This window comes from Punctularia strigosozonata (assembly GCF_000264995.1).
Source record: "Punctularia strigosozonata HHB-11173 SS5 unplaced genomic scaffold PUNSTscaffold_17, whole genome shotgun sequence".
Classification (NCBI taxonomy): Eukaryota; Fungi; Basidiomycota; class Agaricomycetes; order Corticiales; family Punctulariaceae; genus Punctularia; species Punctularia strigosozonata.
In genome coordinates, this window is record NW_006767449.1 from 191,560 (window position 1) to 204,608 (window position 13,049).

The 13,049-nt window shown below is 49.0% G+C and overlaps 3 protein-coding genes across 3 annotated transcripts; 2 read left to right on the forward strand and 1 right to left on the reverse strand.

Annotated features, from left to right (window-relative positions):
• The first annotated feature begins 1,928 nt into the window (after positions 1–1,928).
• PUNSTDRAFT_108219 (kinase-like protein) lies at positions 1,929–4,462 on the forward strand. The gene is made up of 9 exons (XM_007388189.1): positions 1,929–2,134; positions 2,245–2,390; positions 2,456–2,585; positions 2,638–2,783; positions 2,840–2,979; positions 3,034–3,149; positions 3,204–3,456; positions 3,520–3,995; positions 4,051–4,462. Exons 1-8 carry the CDS (start codon positions 2,062–2,064, stop codon positions 3,968–3,970), a joined length of 1,455 nt encoding a protein of 484 aa, XP_007388251.1. The 5' UTR covers positions 1,929–2,061; the 3' UTR covers positions 3,971–3,995; positions 4,051–4,462.
• Positions 4,463–4,813: 351 nt separating this feature from the next.
• PUNSTDRAFT_146437 (Redoxin-domain-containing protein) lies at positions 4,814–6,317 on the forward strand (the record flags this gene model as incomplete). Its single annotated transcript, XM_007388190.1, has 8 exons — positions 4,814–4,978; positions 5,085–5,109; positions 5,168–5,290; positions 5,350–5,444; positions 5,502–5,751; positions 5,821–5,957; positions 6,019–6,208; positions 6,265–6,317. 5 exons carry the CDS (start codon positions 4,814–4,816, stop codon positions 5,607–5,609), a joined length of 516 nt encoding a protein of 171 aa, XP_007388252.1. The 3' UTR covers positions 5,610–5,751; positions 5,821–5,957; positions 6,019–6,208; positions 6,265–6,317.
• A 494-nt stretch (positions 6,318–6,811) lies between these two features.
• On the reverse strand, positions 6,812–8,009 carry PUNSTDRAFT_92819 (mago nashi). The gene is made up of 8 exons (XM_007388191.1): positions 7,896–8,009; positions 7,828–7,833; positions 7,656–7,771; positions 7,469–7,532; positions 7,326–7,413; positions 7,184–7,273; positions 7,063–7,135; positions 6,812–6,991 (listed from the first exon to the last, which is right to left on the reverse strand). The coding sequence occupies exons 1-7, from the start codon at positions 7,928–7,930 to the stop codon at positions 7,085–7,087; spliced, it is 450 nt and encodes a 149-aa protein (XP_007388253.1). The 5' UTR covers positions 7,931–8,009; the 3' UTR covers positions 6,812–6,991; positions 7,063–7,084.
• Between the last annotated feature and the right edge of the window lie 5,040 nt (positions 8,010–13,049).

Here is a 13,049-nt window from a genome sequence, read left to right on the forward strand (position 1 = left end):
GACTGACAGACATTCGGTTGATCATCCACGTGCATATAAGCCTGTAGTTTACCTTGGTATCGGGCATCCGCTTGCCCTCGTACATAGTTCAGGGTATAACAAGCGAACTATATCACCTTTGGTCTCGTCAAGCTCCTCCGAATTTTGACAGTGCTGTGAACGAGTCATTATATATTATCCATGCTTAGATATAGGTTCGAAGACTAATCCCTTCGTGAGCACTAGTACGTAATAGGCAAGGATCGGGAGCATCTAGTTCTTCGTCATGATCAGTCGAGGCCCCAATCTCTGCGAGATCGCGCAGGATGTTTGCCGGCACGGCCCGGTTCAGTTCGGATCGGTCGACAGATTCTCCTCACTGCTTAGTACTTAGTGCTGAGCGACATATCGCACCCGACATGATGCATATGTGCATGATCTCTGATTTGTGCTGAGTTTCAGAGCCGCGGCCATCCTTACACAACGACTCGAAAACCGAGCTGGCGATGTTATCCGATATGGATTAGGTACTACAGCGGCGATACGGTCAAGATAGGTTACGACCTCGAGGCTAGGAGCATATTGAACTCTGCAACCCTGTTATAATGAAGCATCCCTGGCATGTCTAGCATTCGACCTCTTCTATACGACGTCGCCTGGTCTGAGCTCGCTCCCCATATCCAACCTTAGTAGTACACAGACCCCAGCCTGGGCGGATCTCACCTTAACCACGGTCACAGGTTCCCTGTAGCCTTCCGACTAGGTCCGGCTCGGTGGCCCGCCGCAATTCTCCTCGGTCTGCCTCACCTTAAAGGCTCGCTGTCCCCAGTCTCTTCACTTTCGATCCTCGGACATCCTTGGCCAATGAGTTACTATAATTCCCGTTATTCCATCCCCAGTTCACCTCCTATGGCATACTACGGGACTCCTCGTTCTTCATACCGGCACAGTCGCCGTTGTCAGTCCTTCACTTGATATTGGTAGATCTACACACTCACTCGATGTGTCTCCGGATACAGATTCTCAGCCCGCTGTCTATTATACTCCACAACCCCAGATGCAATATTTGCCCACAACCGCCGCGGTACAGCCATATTATGTACCTCAGTATCAATTTCCATCCCAGTTTCAGTATCCGTACCAGTCCACCCCTTGGTACTATCCGCATAGACGGTGGAACCGCTATCGGCCAACCGAGCAAGGATGCGGACCCCTCGGATTGTAAGCTCTCCTTCGAACAAAATCCAGTTCTATACTAATGATCCTTTCATCCCTTGCAAGCCTTGGAAGCTGTCTGACACAGATACTATGCTGCCCGTGCATATGGTGCGGGTGTGCTTAAGGAAGCAGCACACACCAAGACCTCGAATCCTCCGCGCATTATGAAACAGCGAAGCATTCACCATGCTGCGGTCCTGATTAGAGTAACCATGGACATGCAGCAACCTCGCCCCGTCAGATGATACGCACATTCCCGCTTTCCCGAGATTACCGTTCACATTCAGTCCCGGCCTCGCGCATCACTGTCGTGTCGACGTTGGATGAAAGAGCATCTGTTCATTTGGCTTGAAATACCGCTACATGGGTTCAGTAAATACGATAAGTACTGTATATGCCGAATTAAGCACCTACAGCAAGACACTGTCGATCAAACAATTCAGCTTCTATGCACGCGAGGCGGGCATCATGATGATTGTGCGTAAGTAAACTGTTAAGTTTCGACTTATAGATTAGTATGCACGGCACGCGGTCTCGTGAAACTCACGCGAGACATCACGCGTTTCCGACGGTCACGCTCTACTTATGCCTTTTTTGGACAAGTGACGCGGGCAAACGAACCAGTGCGTGCCTTTCTGCTGCCACAGTCGCTCCCGTCGCGTCCTTGGTCTTGTCCCCCTCTTGCGTCCTCCCGCCCGAAGACACTGGGTGGTTAAGTGTACTCTCAAAGCCTGCGTTACCTCGTTACTTTAGGCGGTGTCGCTGAAAGGAACGTGGCGTCCACAACGCTCCCGTTCGTCGTGTCCTTTGGTTTTGACCTCGGCCCCAACGCCCCATCACACAGTCATACAACTTGCAACACCGATGGCGGCCACAACCGCTCCTACATTTGGTGGCAAATACACGCTGGAGAGCGAGATTGGCTACGGCGGATGCGGTACGTCTACGCGTCCCCCTTTCTCCACCTCCACCCCCTTCGTCTAGGGTTGTTGTGATGAATACCAACCACCTGTGATGCATGCCTGGCTGACGATGAGATGCCTGCAGGAACCGTGTTCCTTGGCGTCCACACTATAGCAGGCAAGGAGGTAGCAATCAAGGTAGAACCACTCCCACCACCGCCAACGCCCGCTTCACCCGAAGCCGGTCGGTTCAAACGGCTAGGATCTCCCCCCAGGAACGAGAAGGAAAAGGAACGCATTATGTTCCTCTCTCTTCGATCATCCCGGCGTGAGCTGACACGCGGTGATCTCAGCAGGCGAAGGAAAACGTACCGGTCATCCCAGGTGGACCCATGAACTACGAATCAAAGCTTCAGCAGATTGCGAATCTGTCTACCCCACTGAAGCAAGAGAGCAAATGGTATAAGACTTTATGTGGGGCGCCTGGTAAGTTGTTGTTGACCCGCATGCGGTGCTTTCAATGATCCGCTCTGCGTAGGTGTTCCATATATTTTGTACTCCGGTCGTTCTGGGCCCTACAACGTTCTCGTTCTCGACCTGATGGGCCCGTCATTGGAAGATCTGTTCAAGATGTGCAACAAGCATTTCACGCTGAAGACCGTGCTCATGCTTGCAGATCAGCTTGTACGCGATTCCTTGTGTATTCAAACTTTCGTGTTTAACGTCTCAATACCTTGCAGTTGACTCGAATACAAACGCTTCATTCGCGCTCCGTCCTGCATCGCGACATCAAACCGGCGAATTTTGTCATGGGCACCGAGGCGGGAGGCAACACGAGCATAGTGAATGTGATTGACTTCGGCTTAGCCAAGCGTTTCAGGTGATTGGTTTCCTCTTACCATGCTGACAATGCAAAAGACTTACGCCGTTTCAGAGATCCGGTGACTAACGAGCACATCCCCTACGTGCACGATATAGATGCAGATGGCCAAGGACTACACGGTGTTGGCACTAGTCTTTTTGCGTCATTGAACACGCATATGGGCATAGGTATAGATGGATGTTTGCTATAACTCCAAATTGATCCACTGACGCGTCGTACAGAATCCTCCCGCAGGGATGACCTTGAAAGCCTGGCCTATATGCTCATCTATTTTCTACGGGGCTCATTACCTTGGAGGCGGCTGAAAGGGTCAACGGTCAAAGAAACCTGGGACGTGATCAGGGACAAGAAACTCGAAACTGAGGAACTCCTAACAGTCGGCTTGCCACAAGAATTCGATATCTTGTACCGTTATGCTCGAGGTCTGCAGTTCGAGGATATGCCGGACTATGACGGACTAAGGGCCATGTTCCGGTGCGTGCTTTTTATTCATTTATTCAGGGTATAGCCGAGGACTGACCCTTTCGATATGCACAGCTCGCTCGCGCAGTCAAGGGGGATACAGTATGATTGGATTTTTGACTGGACCGTCGGGCCTCCGCCCAACCCCCACGGACATGATCCCTATTCGTCTCCACGCCATGCTCTTGGCCATAGACGTCCTGGTGCTCGGAAGCGACATTGTGAGGCATGCGACGCCCGTGCGTTGGAGGAGAATGCATGTAGTAAAGTCAAGGCGGAGCGCGCTGCGAAGAGACTGGCAGAGGCGCGACGAAAAGCAGAGCGGGATGCGGGCAGCCCAAGCAAACCTTCAATGAGGAGAGCAGAAACGATGCCGGAATTGAGGAAGCGCGTTGCATCGGCAGGAAACATGCAAGCGTGGCAGGAAGGTCAAGATAAGGTAGTCAGGGGACAAGGGCACGGAACAAGGACGGCGAGGGCATCGCTACCTGGCGAAGGAGAACGAGCAGCTGAAGAAGAGTACTGAGGTCGGGTCCCGATGTCGTTCTTTTTGTGGGTTTATCAGGATGGCTTGGTTGTGCAATTCGTTGCTAATCGTTAACGTAGGGCGCGCATCCTTTCCACCTCACAAAAGCCCGTTGACGGCACGAGTCATGCTCGTATTGTCACGGTCCTCAGCACAACCACGCACGAGTACGGGTAGCCTCTGCGTTGACTCGTGCCACTGTCGCCATTCACACTTGCGGCTACCTGTGAGTTGTACTTGATTGACGAGGGTTATCCCCGTCTGCGTCCATCTCATGATCTTGTGATATTATGGGTCTCCCATCCCAATCTGCCCCGTTTTCAGAGCCGAAGACGCACGGACTGCGTCCACAAGCGCGAGACCGAATCATTGTATTTTCTCTCGTTTGTATTGCCGGGCACCATGACTTCATTTATATGTATATGCACCATCGTAATGTCCCATATGTCGTCCTGTTGTCGTGCTGTAAATAGCTATCCAATTGCTTTCTAGGCTCCGCCTTACATATACGTGTCACCGTACAGATTTCATCGGCTACTGCGTACTAGCTGTCTCAAATACGTCTGGGTTGAAGTCGACATGATGAATTTCTTTGACCAACCGCGTCCCGCAGATCCATAACCAGATTACCTGAGCGACGAGCATGCGAGCATGCGAGCTCACTACTATTAAGGTAGTTACCAGTGCGTACAGTGAAAGACGTGACAAGTTTGTACTATAGAGCATCGCACAGGTTTGGAAACCCTCACGCGTGCCATGACATGCATATGACATCACCTGAACATACTAGGACTACTTAACCTGCACACGCCGTCAGAAAAAGTGCAAGTTGCTTCAGACAACATGACCTCGATCCTCACTGCTGCTACTGAAGCCGCTCATTCGGCCGTGGGCGGATTACTTGCGAAGGCCCAGATCCAACCTGGGGGCACAATTCCCATTGCATCTGTTAAAGAGGGCGACGCTGCCAAGGCATTCGAGCTCAGGCTGCAAGGAAAAAACATTATAGTGAGCACAAGCTTCATATCACTCATTACATGATAAGTAGTGGTTACGGATCTCGTATATCGGCGCTTGATGCATGATGTCGGCAAACTGATGAAGTAACGGTCAGGTTGGAGTTCCCGGAGCTTTCACTGGTAAGCTGCTGTCAGAACGTGCCGAATTGGTAGTTATACTTTCCCATATCGTTCCCAGGTACTTGCATTCAACTGTTCGAACAGTTCAAGAGCAAAGGTGTCAATGACGTGTTTGTCGTGGCAGTCAACGATGTCTTCGTCATGAAAGCATGGAAAGCTCAGCTATCAACTTCTGATACTGGTACGTGGCCTGCTGTTGTTGATGAGCTTGACGTTGCAGCGTTGATACTCTTGCCAAAGGTGTTCGGTTCATCGCAGACGATAAGGGCGCCTTTGTGTCTCAACTCGGTTTGATCTTCGACGCATCCCCGCTCCTGGGATCTCCCCGATCTGAGGTGAGTGCCACCGTTCACCGAGCTTTCTTCTGGCAATGCTTAACATCGAGGCGCCAGCGGTTCGTCATCGTTGCCGACGGACATACGGTTGAACTTGTCGCGGTCGAGCCAGACCCCACCAAGATCACTGTGACTGCCGCCGATAAGGTATTGGCCTTGCTCTGAGCAACGTCTGTATCAGGCCTGAAAGGACTGCCAACGTTGTACCACGTGTAACAATATGCTGTGAAATCCTATCGGGGAACAACACGTGTGGGATCATAGACGGTGTTGTGAATATGATGCCGTTTCAACAATTTCCATATCTCTGTCAGGGAGGAGTTGGGGTCCATCGGGTTCTTTCACTCGGAATGTTCAGCAAGCAGTGATTGCTTACGGAGAAACAAGTAACCACGACCGCGTTCCGTTATGGTCCGCTGTACCCTGCCCTCTCCAACGCTGAACCTAGAGCATGAGTGACAACATAGACGTCGTCCCAGAAAGCTGGCCAGTCTTCCGGTTGACCATCACGTCCTAGCACAGACCATGCTCAATATTTCGCCATCGGAACATGATAAGCTGTACTAATCTGCACCTGTTAGATGCTTCTCCGCTCCTTCAACGATGTCGCGAATTGTAAGATCCAAAGTAGGATTTGCACGGCGGGCAGGATCATCTTCGGGCACCCGCTTCACATCTGCAGCAATCGCTTTTATAGTTTGGGCAACAGCAGTCCTCGCTCGGTCCATCGTAGAACCCTTCGGTATAGACGCAGTGTCAAAGCGCTGAAGCTGGTCAGCAACCAGGTTGCTCAGCTTTCCGGTGCGCTCATGACACTCACGAACATATACTCCTCGTCGCCTTGACAGTTGACGATGAAAAACATGATCAACTTCTCGATGTGAGCGTGCGCCCGCTTGAGACGCGCACTTGGAGACAGGTTTTCCGCTTTGCGTGCCAGCTCGTCATACCGCACGGAGTTCTCCAAAGCTTCAAGTACAGCCTCCTTGGGGTCAAGCCGAGGTAAGGAGAAGCCGCGTACTCGTGGTGTCATGGAGCAGATCCGAGGACCATGACCGGCTCTATGGAACTTCGAGTAAGATCCGGCGACATAAGCACTTGCTGACGCTGCCAAGTGACTGGTCATCAGGGATAGGCCAAAGCCGGATCTACCAGCACGTAAAGCGTGCTGAATCATAGCAGGCGTAAACATCTCTTCGTGTATGCGTGCGTCGTAGAACTATTCCAAGAGCGAGGTGGATGGCAGTGCTGACTCAAATCCGCACGTTTGGCTGCTCGGCAACACTCATCACCTGCTGGCTCGGGCTGCACGTTCCACACTCGATGTCAGTCTCTCCCTGGTTGCGTCTGCACAAAGAGATCTTCCTCTTCATTCCAATGCCTCAGAAATAGACGGCTTCTTAACTGTGCGCGACACAAAATACATCACATACAGAGAAGAATCTGTACGGGCATTCGCAACATCGGTGAAGCTTGGCGTGAACATTCCTTTGAGATCTCAACAATCCGTGGCAATTCCAAGTAACTGACGAGCATACGTACAGTACCTAAGGCAGGGATTTGATAGAGCAACATCGGTAAGACTATTTGAGTATGAACATGCAAATCAACGACGCACCGGATTGCCACCGGTGACTGCACTATATAGGCTTAATCTTGAAATGAAGCGATATCAGGGAGAAGATCAGACACTGTATCTCTCAGTTAAACGGATACACTAGACACGATGCAACGCTCACCTTGAGATCTTGCACAAGGTAATAAAAGACCCGAAGACCTTCTGGATCTTCTGAGTCTTGGATGTCCACCAAAGATCCGATTTTGGCAGTCTATGCGCCAGTAATGATCAGCGCATGGCAGCAGACAGCTGAAGCGAAATACCTCGAAGGCAATGTGGTCATTGCCGAGACGAATTTCAAGCTCTTGTTTGCCAACGATGTTTTTCTTGGGCCAGTTGGCGTCATCTTCCCTGTCGAGCCATCAGACGCTCATCATGCATCGATAAGTATAGAATTGGTGCGCACTTGACAATTTCGCTCGATTCCACGATCCGTTTAAGCTCCTTCACCACCAATGGTCCAACCCACACTAGAATCATGTGAGGACTGCGCCAACGCGAGAGGGCAAAGAGTATGGAATGCGCCTTGCGCCTCGAGTATGACAGGTCCAGAGAACACCATTGACACCCCCAAAAAAGGTTGAGACACGTACTCTCTTTCCTGATCAAGCTATCGTTCCGGTAATTGGAGTTGTTCGCGTAACGTAGCCGTCCATGTGAGTATTCAAACTCAAGGAATTCGTGTCCGTGCTTTCCCGAGTGACCCGTGCTGTAGAGTGCGAGATGGATGAAGCTCGCGCCGAACATTCGTAGAATGGTGCTCACTAGTATCTGACGTCGAGCGCCTGCATGAGGCGATACCCCAAGCAGGCGCGCAGCTTTGCCCGACTCACCTGAGGTAAAACGGATCCTGCTCATAGCCTGCCATGTGGTGATGTCTCGTGTTCGCAGCGCACTGAGCCAACGAGAAAAAGCGAAGGACTGCTGGTGGTAGTTGAGAGAGAACCGGCCGCGGCAGTTCCCGGTTTATGCTGCGCGACGATTCGCGCATTCCAGTCTCAGTCCTCTCGCCGCTCACAGCTCAATGGTTATCGCTACGTTGGACAGTGGACTTTACCTGGAAATCTTCAAGCGGTTAGTGGAGTGTGGGGAGTGGGATAGGTGACTCTGCAATATTATGGAGTCCTACGTCGCTGTCGAGCTGATGAGCCCACAGGATCACCTCACAAATGAGAAGTGCCCTGAATGAAAGCGGCTGGGTGGACGAGCTTTTGGACAACGCCAGAGGTGATACTTCAGACGTTCTCCCTGCCTGTCAGAGAACCAATCCTTTCTTCTAGGGCAAGCACGAATCATGGATCCACCACAGTTCAGAGAGCTGATTGATACTGTCCGGGGAAACCTATCGGGTGCATACAATAGCTTTACGTCTATAACCGGTATCGAAACAAGCTGATGAACTGTCAGGATCTTTGCCGGCACACATTCGTGCGGAAATATTACTATCACTACGGGGTTTTCTACAATCACATCTGAGATAAATGCTCAGGGCATCGTTTCAATGGAATTGTAACGGCGAGTATCAGAATAGCCGTAGCATTAGTCAGCCGCTGTTGCGGCATGATGCAATACAAACAATTCGGGCGCACCTGATTGGGCGCCCGAGTACTATATGAGCCGCCGAAGGACCATATGGTCCTTCACTTAGGATATTCCGGTATCTACTTATTTAAGAGCATACAATCCTCACTGTACGGTCGTCTTTCGCAATACTACTGGATCCTGCTCTGTTTTGTGCCCCTCTTGTACAAGACGCGACAAAGTCACGTTGTAGCATAACTTTACATAAGCGTACATACATTACACTTTTTTGAGCACCCGCGAACGTATTGTACCAACTGTACAATCAAATGACGAAGGTGTATACTCTACGAAGTAAAGGTATCACTACTGATGCCCAACAAATAATAAAAGAAGGCTATGAAGCCACTAAGACTCATAAGAATAGGCCAAATGACCCATCTGAAAGTGTGGGAAATGATCCATCAGATCACTCTAGCAATCTATCATGCTCATTTCAATCAGGACCCGAGCACATGGATGGAATCCAAAAAATGACTGAGAACCTCTGGATTAGAGGAGGAAGACATCCCCTTAGAATAGAGGACATATCAACTATTCTAAGACATACTACAGATAAGGAAGGAGATGAATATCTCCTAATGCTACTACTGAAGTGGCGCATGAAGGATGGCCGAATTGATGACCTCGGACTGACGGAATGGTTCAATAGTGGACCAAAGGACGAGAAGGACAAGGAGGCTGGTAACCACAAGGCCAACGAGAATAGATCGACCGGAACGGCGGCGCCTGCAGCACACCGAGAGTTCATCATTCCGCCGGGTGATGGCAACGAAGGCGATACAGAAGATGATCTGTATGCATCACCGGACCCTGTTGATGGGATCCGAAGGAATGGTACACCACAACTGATGGGGACAGCCTCACAGCCACGTGCCCTGATACTGCACACACGAGCCGTAAATGCGCCACCCACCAAAAACTGCCAAACGAGCAATATTCTATCGAATAGGAGCTCTGGGAGTAACCCCAGTAGCAGTAATAGGAGCTCCCGGAATAGTGGAGGAACCCGCTTACCAGACCAGCAAGGAAACACTCCTTGGAGTGCCCCAGGAAGCGGGGGAAATTCTGGATCAGACCCGGATGACGACAGTGATGGCAATCCTGAGAACAATTCGCGGACGCCGACACCCAGACTGCCAAGAAATGATGAACGTCCCACCAGAGAAGGGTCGTATATACCGTTCAGTAATGAATTTACTGGACGTAGCTTACGAAGTATATATCATAGAAAAATAAGACATATGATAGAATTGTATGTAGGAACATACAGGGAACCGGATCCAAATACAAAAAATCAGAAACCACCAAGCCCAGACCGATGGGATGCCCAGAATGATGTAGACAAATTCATGGATTGGCTCGAATCACTTCTTGAATATTTCGTACTTACCGGTCTGTCTGGACCAAATCGAGATCTCAATCGCAAGCTGCACACGCCGGCCCGATTGGGCCAGAAGGCGCACCATTGGTGGCGCCTGAAAGTGTCCAGAACAAATCCCGGAATGCCAGTTTTAACATTCACTGAAGCGATAATCGATATGTTTGACCGATTTGTGACTGATATTACACCTGAGAAGGCTATACAGAAATATAAAGAAATTCAATTTGATCCCGAAGCGAGAGTACAGAGTTTCTACGACGAATTGATAGAGGCATCGTCAAGGTTATTACAACCCCCATCAGAAGTTGACATGTCTGAACATTTCCTTATGAAACTACCTACGCTGTACATGACACATCTGATGCGCAACAAGAACGTACGAATCAGCATTACTAAATTGAGAGACATGCTTAGGTATGCAATTGCATACGAGAATTCTAACATTGCTATAGATGTGGCATTAACACTGAAACGCAGCCACAAGGGCCACAGCACATGGGAAAAATCACTGGAGCGGAAGCAAAATAGCCGAGATTGCGATCGGAACCCAAGGGACCGACGCGGATACCACGATTCACACCACTCTCAGAAAAATAACAATAATGATCCATCCTATCGTATTACGCGCAACCCTCGTAATACAGATTCAATCCCTGTAAAGTTAGCAGATACAGGGAACAATAATTATGGAAATAATAAAGGAGAGGGACGGGACAACCACCCTGGTGCTCAGAACACAAATTACATAGCAAAACCCTGCTTCAATCCAAAAAAGTGCATCTTGCGTGCTGGACTTGTGGCGAGAAGGGACACCTGGCGGCGGATCACTACCCACCCAACGCCACCCTGAATGCGATTGAAGCCGGAGATGAACGGCAAGGGGCCGAAAACAAAGAAGACCTGGACAACGCCGAAAGTGAGTCCGAGGTGAAGACTGACAAGGGAAACAATGAAATTTATTATCTTGAGTCGTATGAGGCTCACTCTGGAGAGCAATACAGTGATGAATATTCCTCAGATGGAGGGGAAGTAGTATACATGAATGAGTTATTAGTTGACGAGGAGGAGCTGGAACACGACCCAGCACCTCCAGCATATGCACAACCAATCCAAAAAGGGAAACACCCTAATCCTCCAGTGGAGGTATACAATGCTATCCGATCATCGCTACACCATGACAGTAGTCAGAACCAACCGAAGTATCCAAAGGAATGGACGGAGCTTCTCGCCGCTTATGTTACCATAAACTGTGTACATGCCTGGACCCTGTTCGATCTTAGGTCGAATACGGATGCAGTAAGCATGGAGTTTGCACAAGTCTGCACATTAGATGTATTTGAATTAGAACAGCCAATTGTATTGAAACTGGGATGCAAAGGCAGCCGCTTGAAAATCACACATGGCGGATACTGCAGAACTAAATTAGGAAGTATCAAAGCTAACTGGTACTTCGATGTTGCTAACATTGCACACTATGATGCATTAGTGGGATTACTATGTTGTGCCAAACATGGTATTACGGTGATCCCTGACTGACGGACAATCAAGTTAGCCGACGGCACCATAATCCCTGCGGAACTGGAAGGGGGGAAAAGCCGAGGCGGGGACAAGTGGGCAAAAATAGCGGACACCAAGCCCTGTGCTTCCTTTCGGAAGCAATCCTAAGAGGAATAGCCTCCACCCGCGACCCAATATAGCGGTCCGCTCACATGGCAGGGATAATCAAATGCCTGACATTACTGAATGAAATGTACCTACAGTAGTAACGATGGCCAGTGCAATCGCCAGAGAAGAGATCAAGGACATCAAATTTCCGCAGGAATTCGAGTCTGCATACAAACAATACAGACGAGAAGAAGAATGGCGAGCAAAAACACCCTGGGGGAAGCCGATCCTGTTCCCAGGACCGCCAAGCAACAAAGCGGCACCACCATCAACCGCCCAAGGAGCATTAACCCAAGAAGATGTCCCAAGATTGCGGCAGCAATGGACGGAACACATTGCCAACATCACTGGTGATATACCTCTCGAGCGACCTCTGTTTTGAGAAGTAAATCATAGAATAAATATTATTGACCCCAGTAAGAGGTACAGAGGACATAGGCCTCGATGTCCTGAGGCATACCAAAGGCTATTACAAGATAAGCTTGAAAAATATGCTAAAGCTGGCTGGTGGGAGTGGAAACTGGTGGATAATGCATTGCCTATGCTGTGCATACCTAAGAAGGAAGGGAAACTGCGTACCGTCTTTGACCTACGCGAGCAGAACGAGAATACGGTGCATGACATAACGCCGATGCCTGATCAAGATCACATCAGGAACAATGTAGCCCATGCTCGATACCGAACTAAGCTCGATATGAGTGATGCATACGAGCAAGTCCGTATAGAGAAAGGGGATGTACCAAAAACGGCATTCTCTACCATATTGGGAACTATGGTTTCCCACATTATGCAACAAGGAGACCGCAATGCACCCTCCACATTTCAAAGGCTAATGACGCATAGTTTCCGCGATCATATCGGAAAATTCATACATGTATATCTTGACGATATATTCATTTTCTCAGATACTATAGAAGAACATGAGAAATACTTAGCAATAGTATTTGATACGCTAAGAAGAGAGCATCTATATCTATCTAAGAAGAAGGTAGACCTTTACTCAGAAAAAATGGAATGCCTCGGGCATATCATCCACTGGGTCTGTGACTGAATTTTTAGACCAAAAAACTGATGTAAAAATCTTATATTTTATACAGAGGAAATCTTAAACCAAATTAATGTTTTTACAGCTAAAAGTTTTAAACAAAAATCTTATAAGTTTATCACAATTTCTACATCATTTATATTTGCATTTTTGGCTCTAAAAGGATTTCTTAGGTAGAAATTTTGAAACTCATGTGCAGAAAGTTCTTATATTCAACTAGTGCGGCTCATTTACTTATGAAAATTTCAGAACATAGATCAATAGTTTTTCAATATAGTTGCTTGCTTGACAAACTGGTTCAAGATTTTTATG

Bases quoted from the DNA above. Each gene is read 5' to 3' on its own strand.
- PUNSTDRAFT_108219 (XM_007388189.1), top strand. From the start codon at position 2,062: ATGGCGGCCACAACCGCTCCTACATTTGGTGGCAAATACACGCTGGAG. The intron at 2,135-2,244 runs GTACGTCTACGC...AGATGCCTGCAG, and splicing joins GATTGGCTACGGCGGATGCG to GAACCGTGTTCCTTGGCGTC. The intron at 2,391-2,455 runs GAACGCATTATG...TGATCTCAGCAG, and splicing joins CCAGGAACGAGAAGGAAAAG to GCGAAGGAAAACGTACCGGT.
- PUNSTDRAFT_92819 (XM_007388191.1), bottom strand. From the start codon at position 7,930: ATGGCAGGCTATGAGCAGGATCCGTTTTACCTCAG. The intron at 7,533-7,655 runs GTACGTGTCTCA...ACATGATTCTAG, and splicing joins TAGCTTGATCAGGAAAGAGA to TGTGGGTTGGACCATTGGTG. The intron at 7,274-7,325 runs GTATTTCGCTTC...ACTGGCGCATAG, and splicing joins ATGACCACATTGCCTTCGAG to ACTGCCAAAATCGGATCTTT.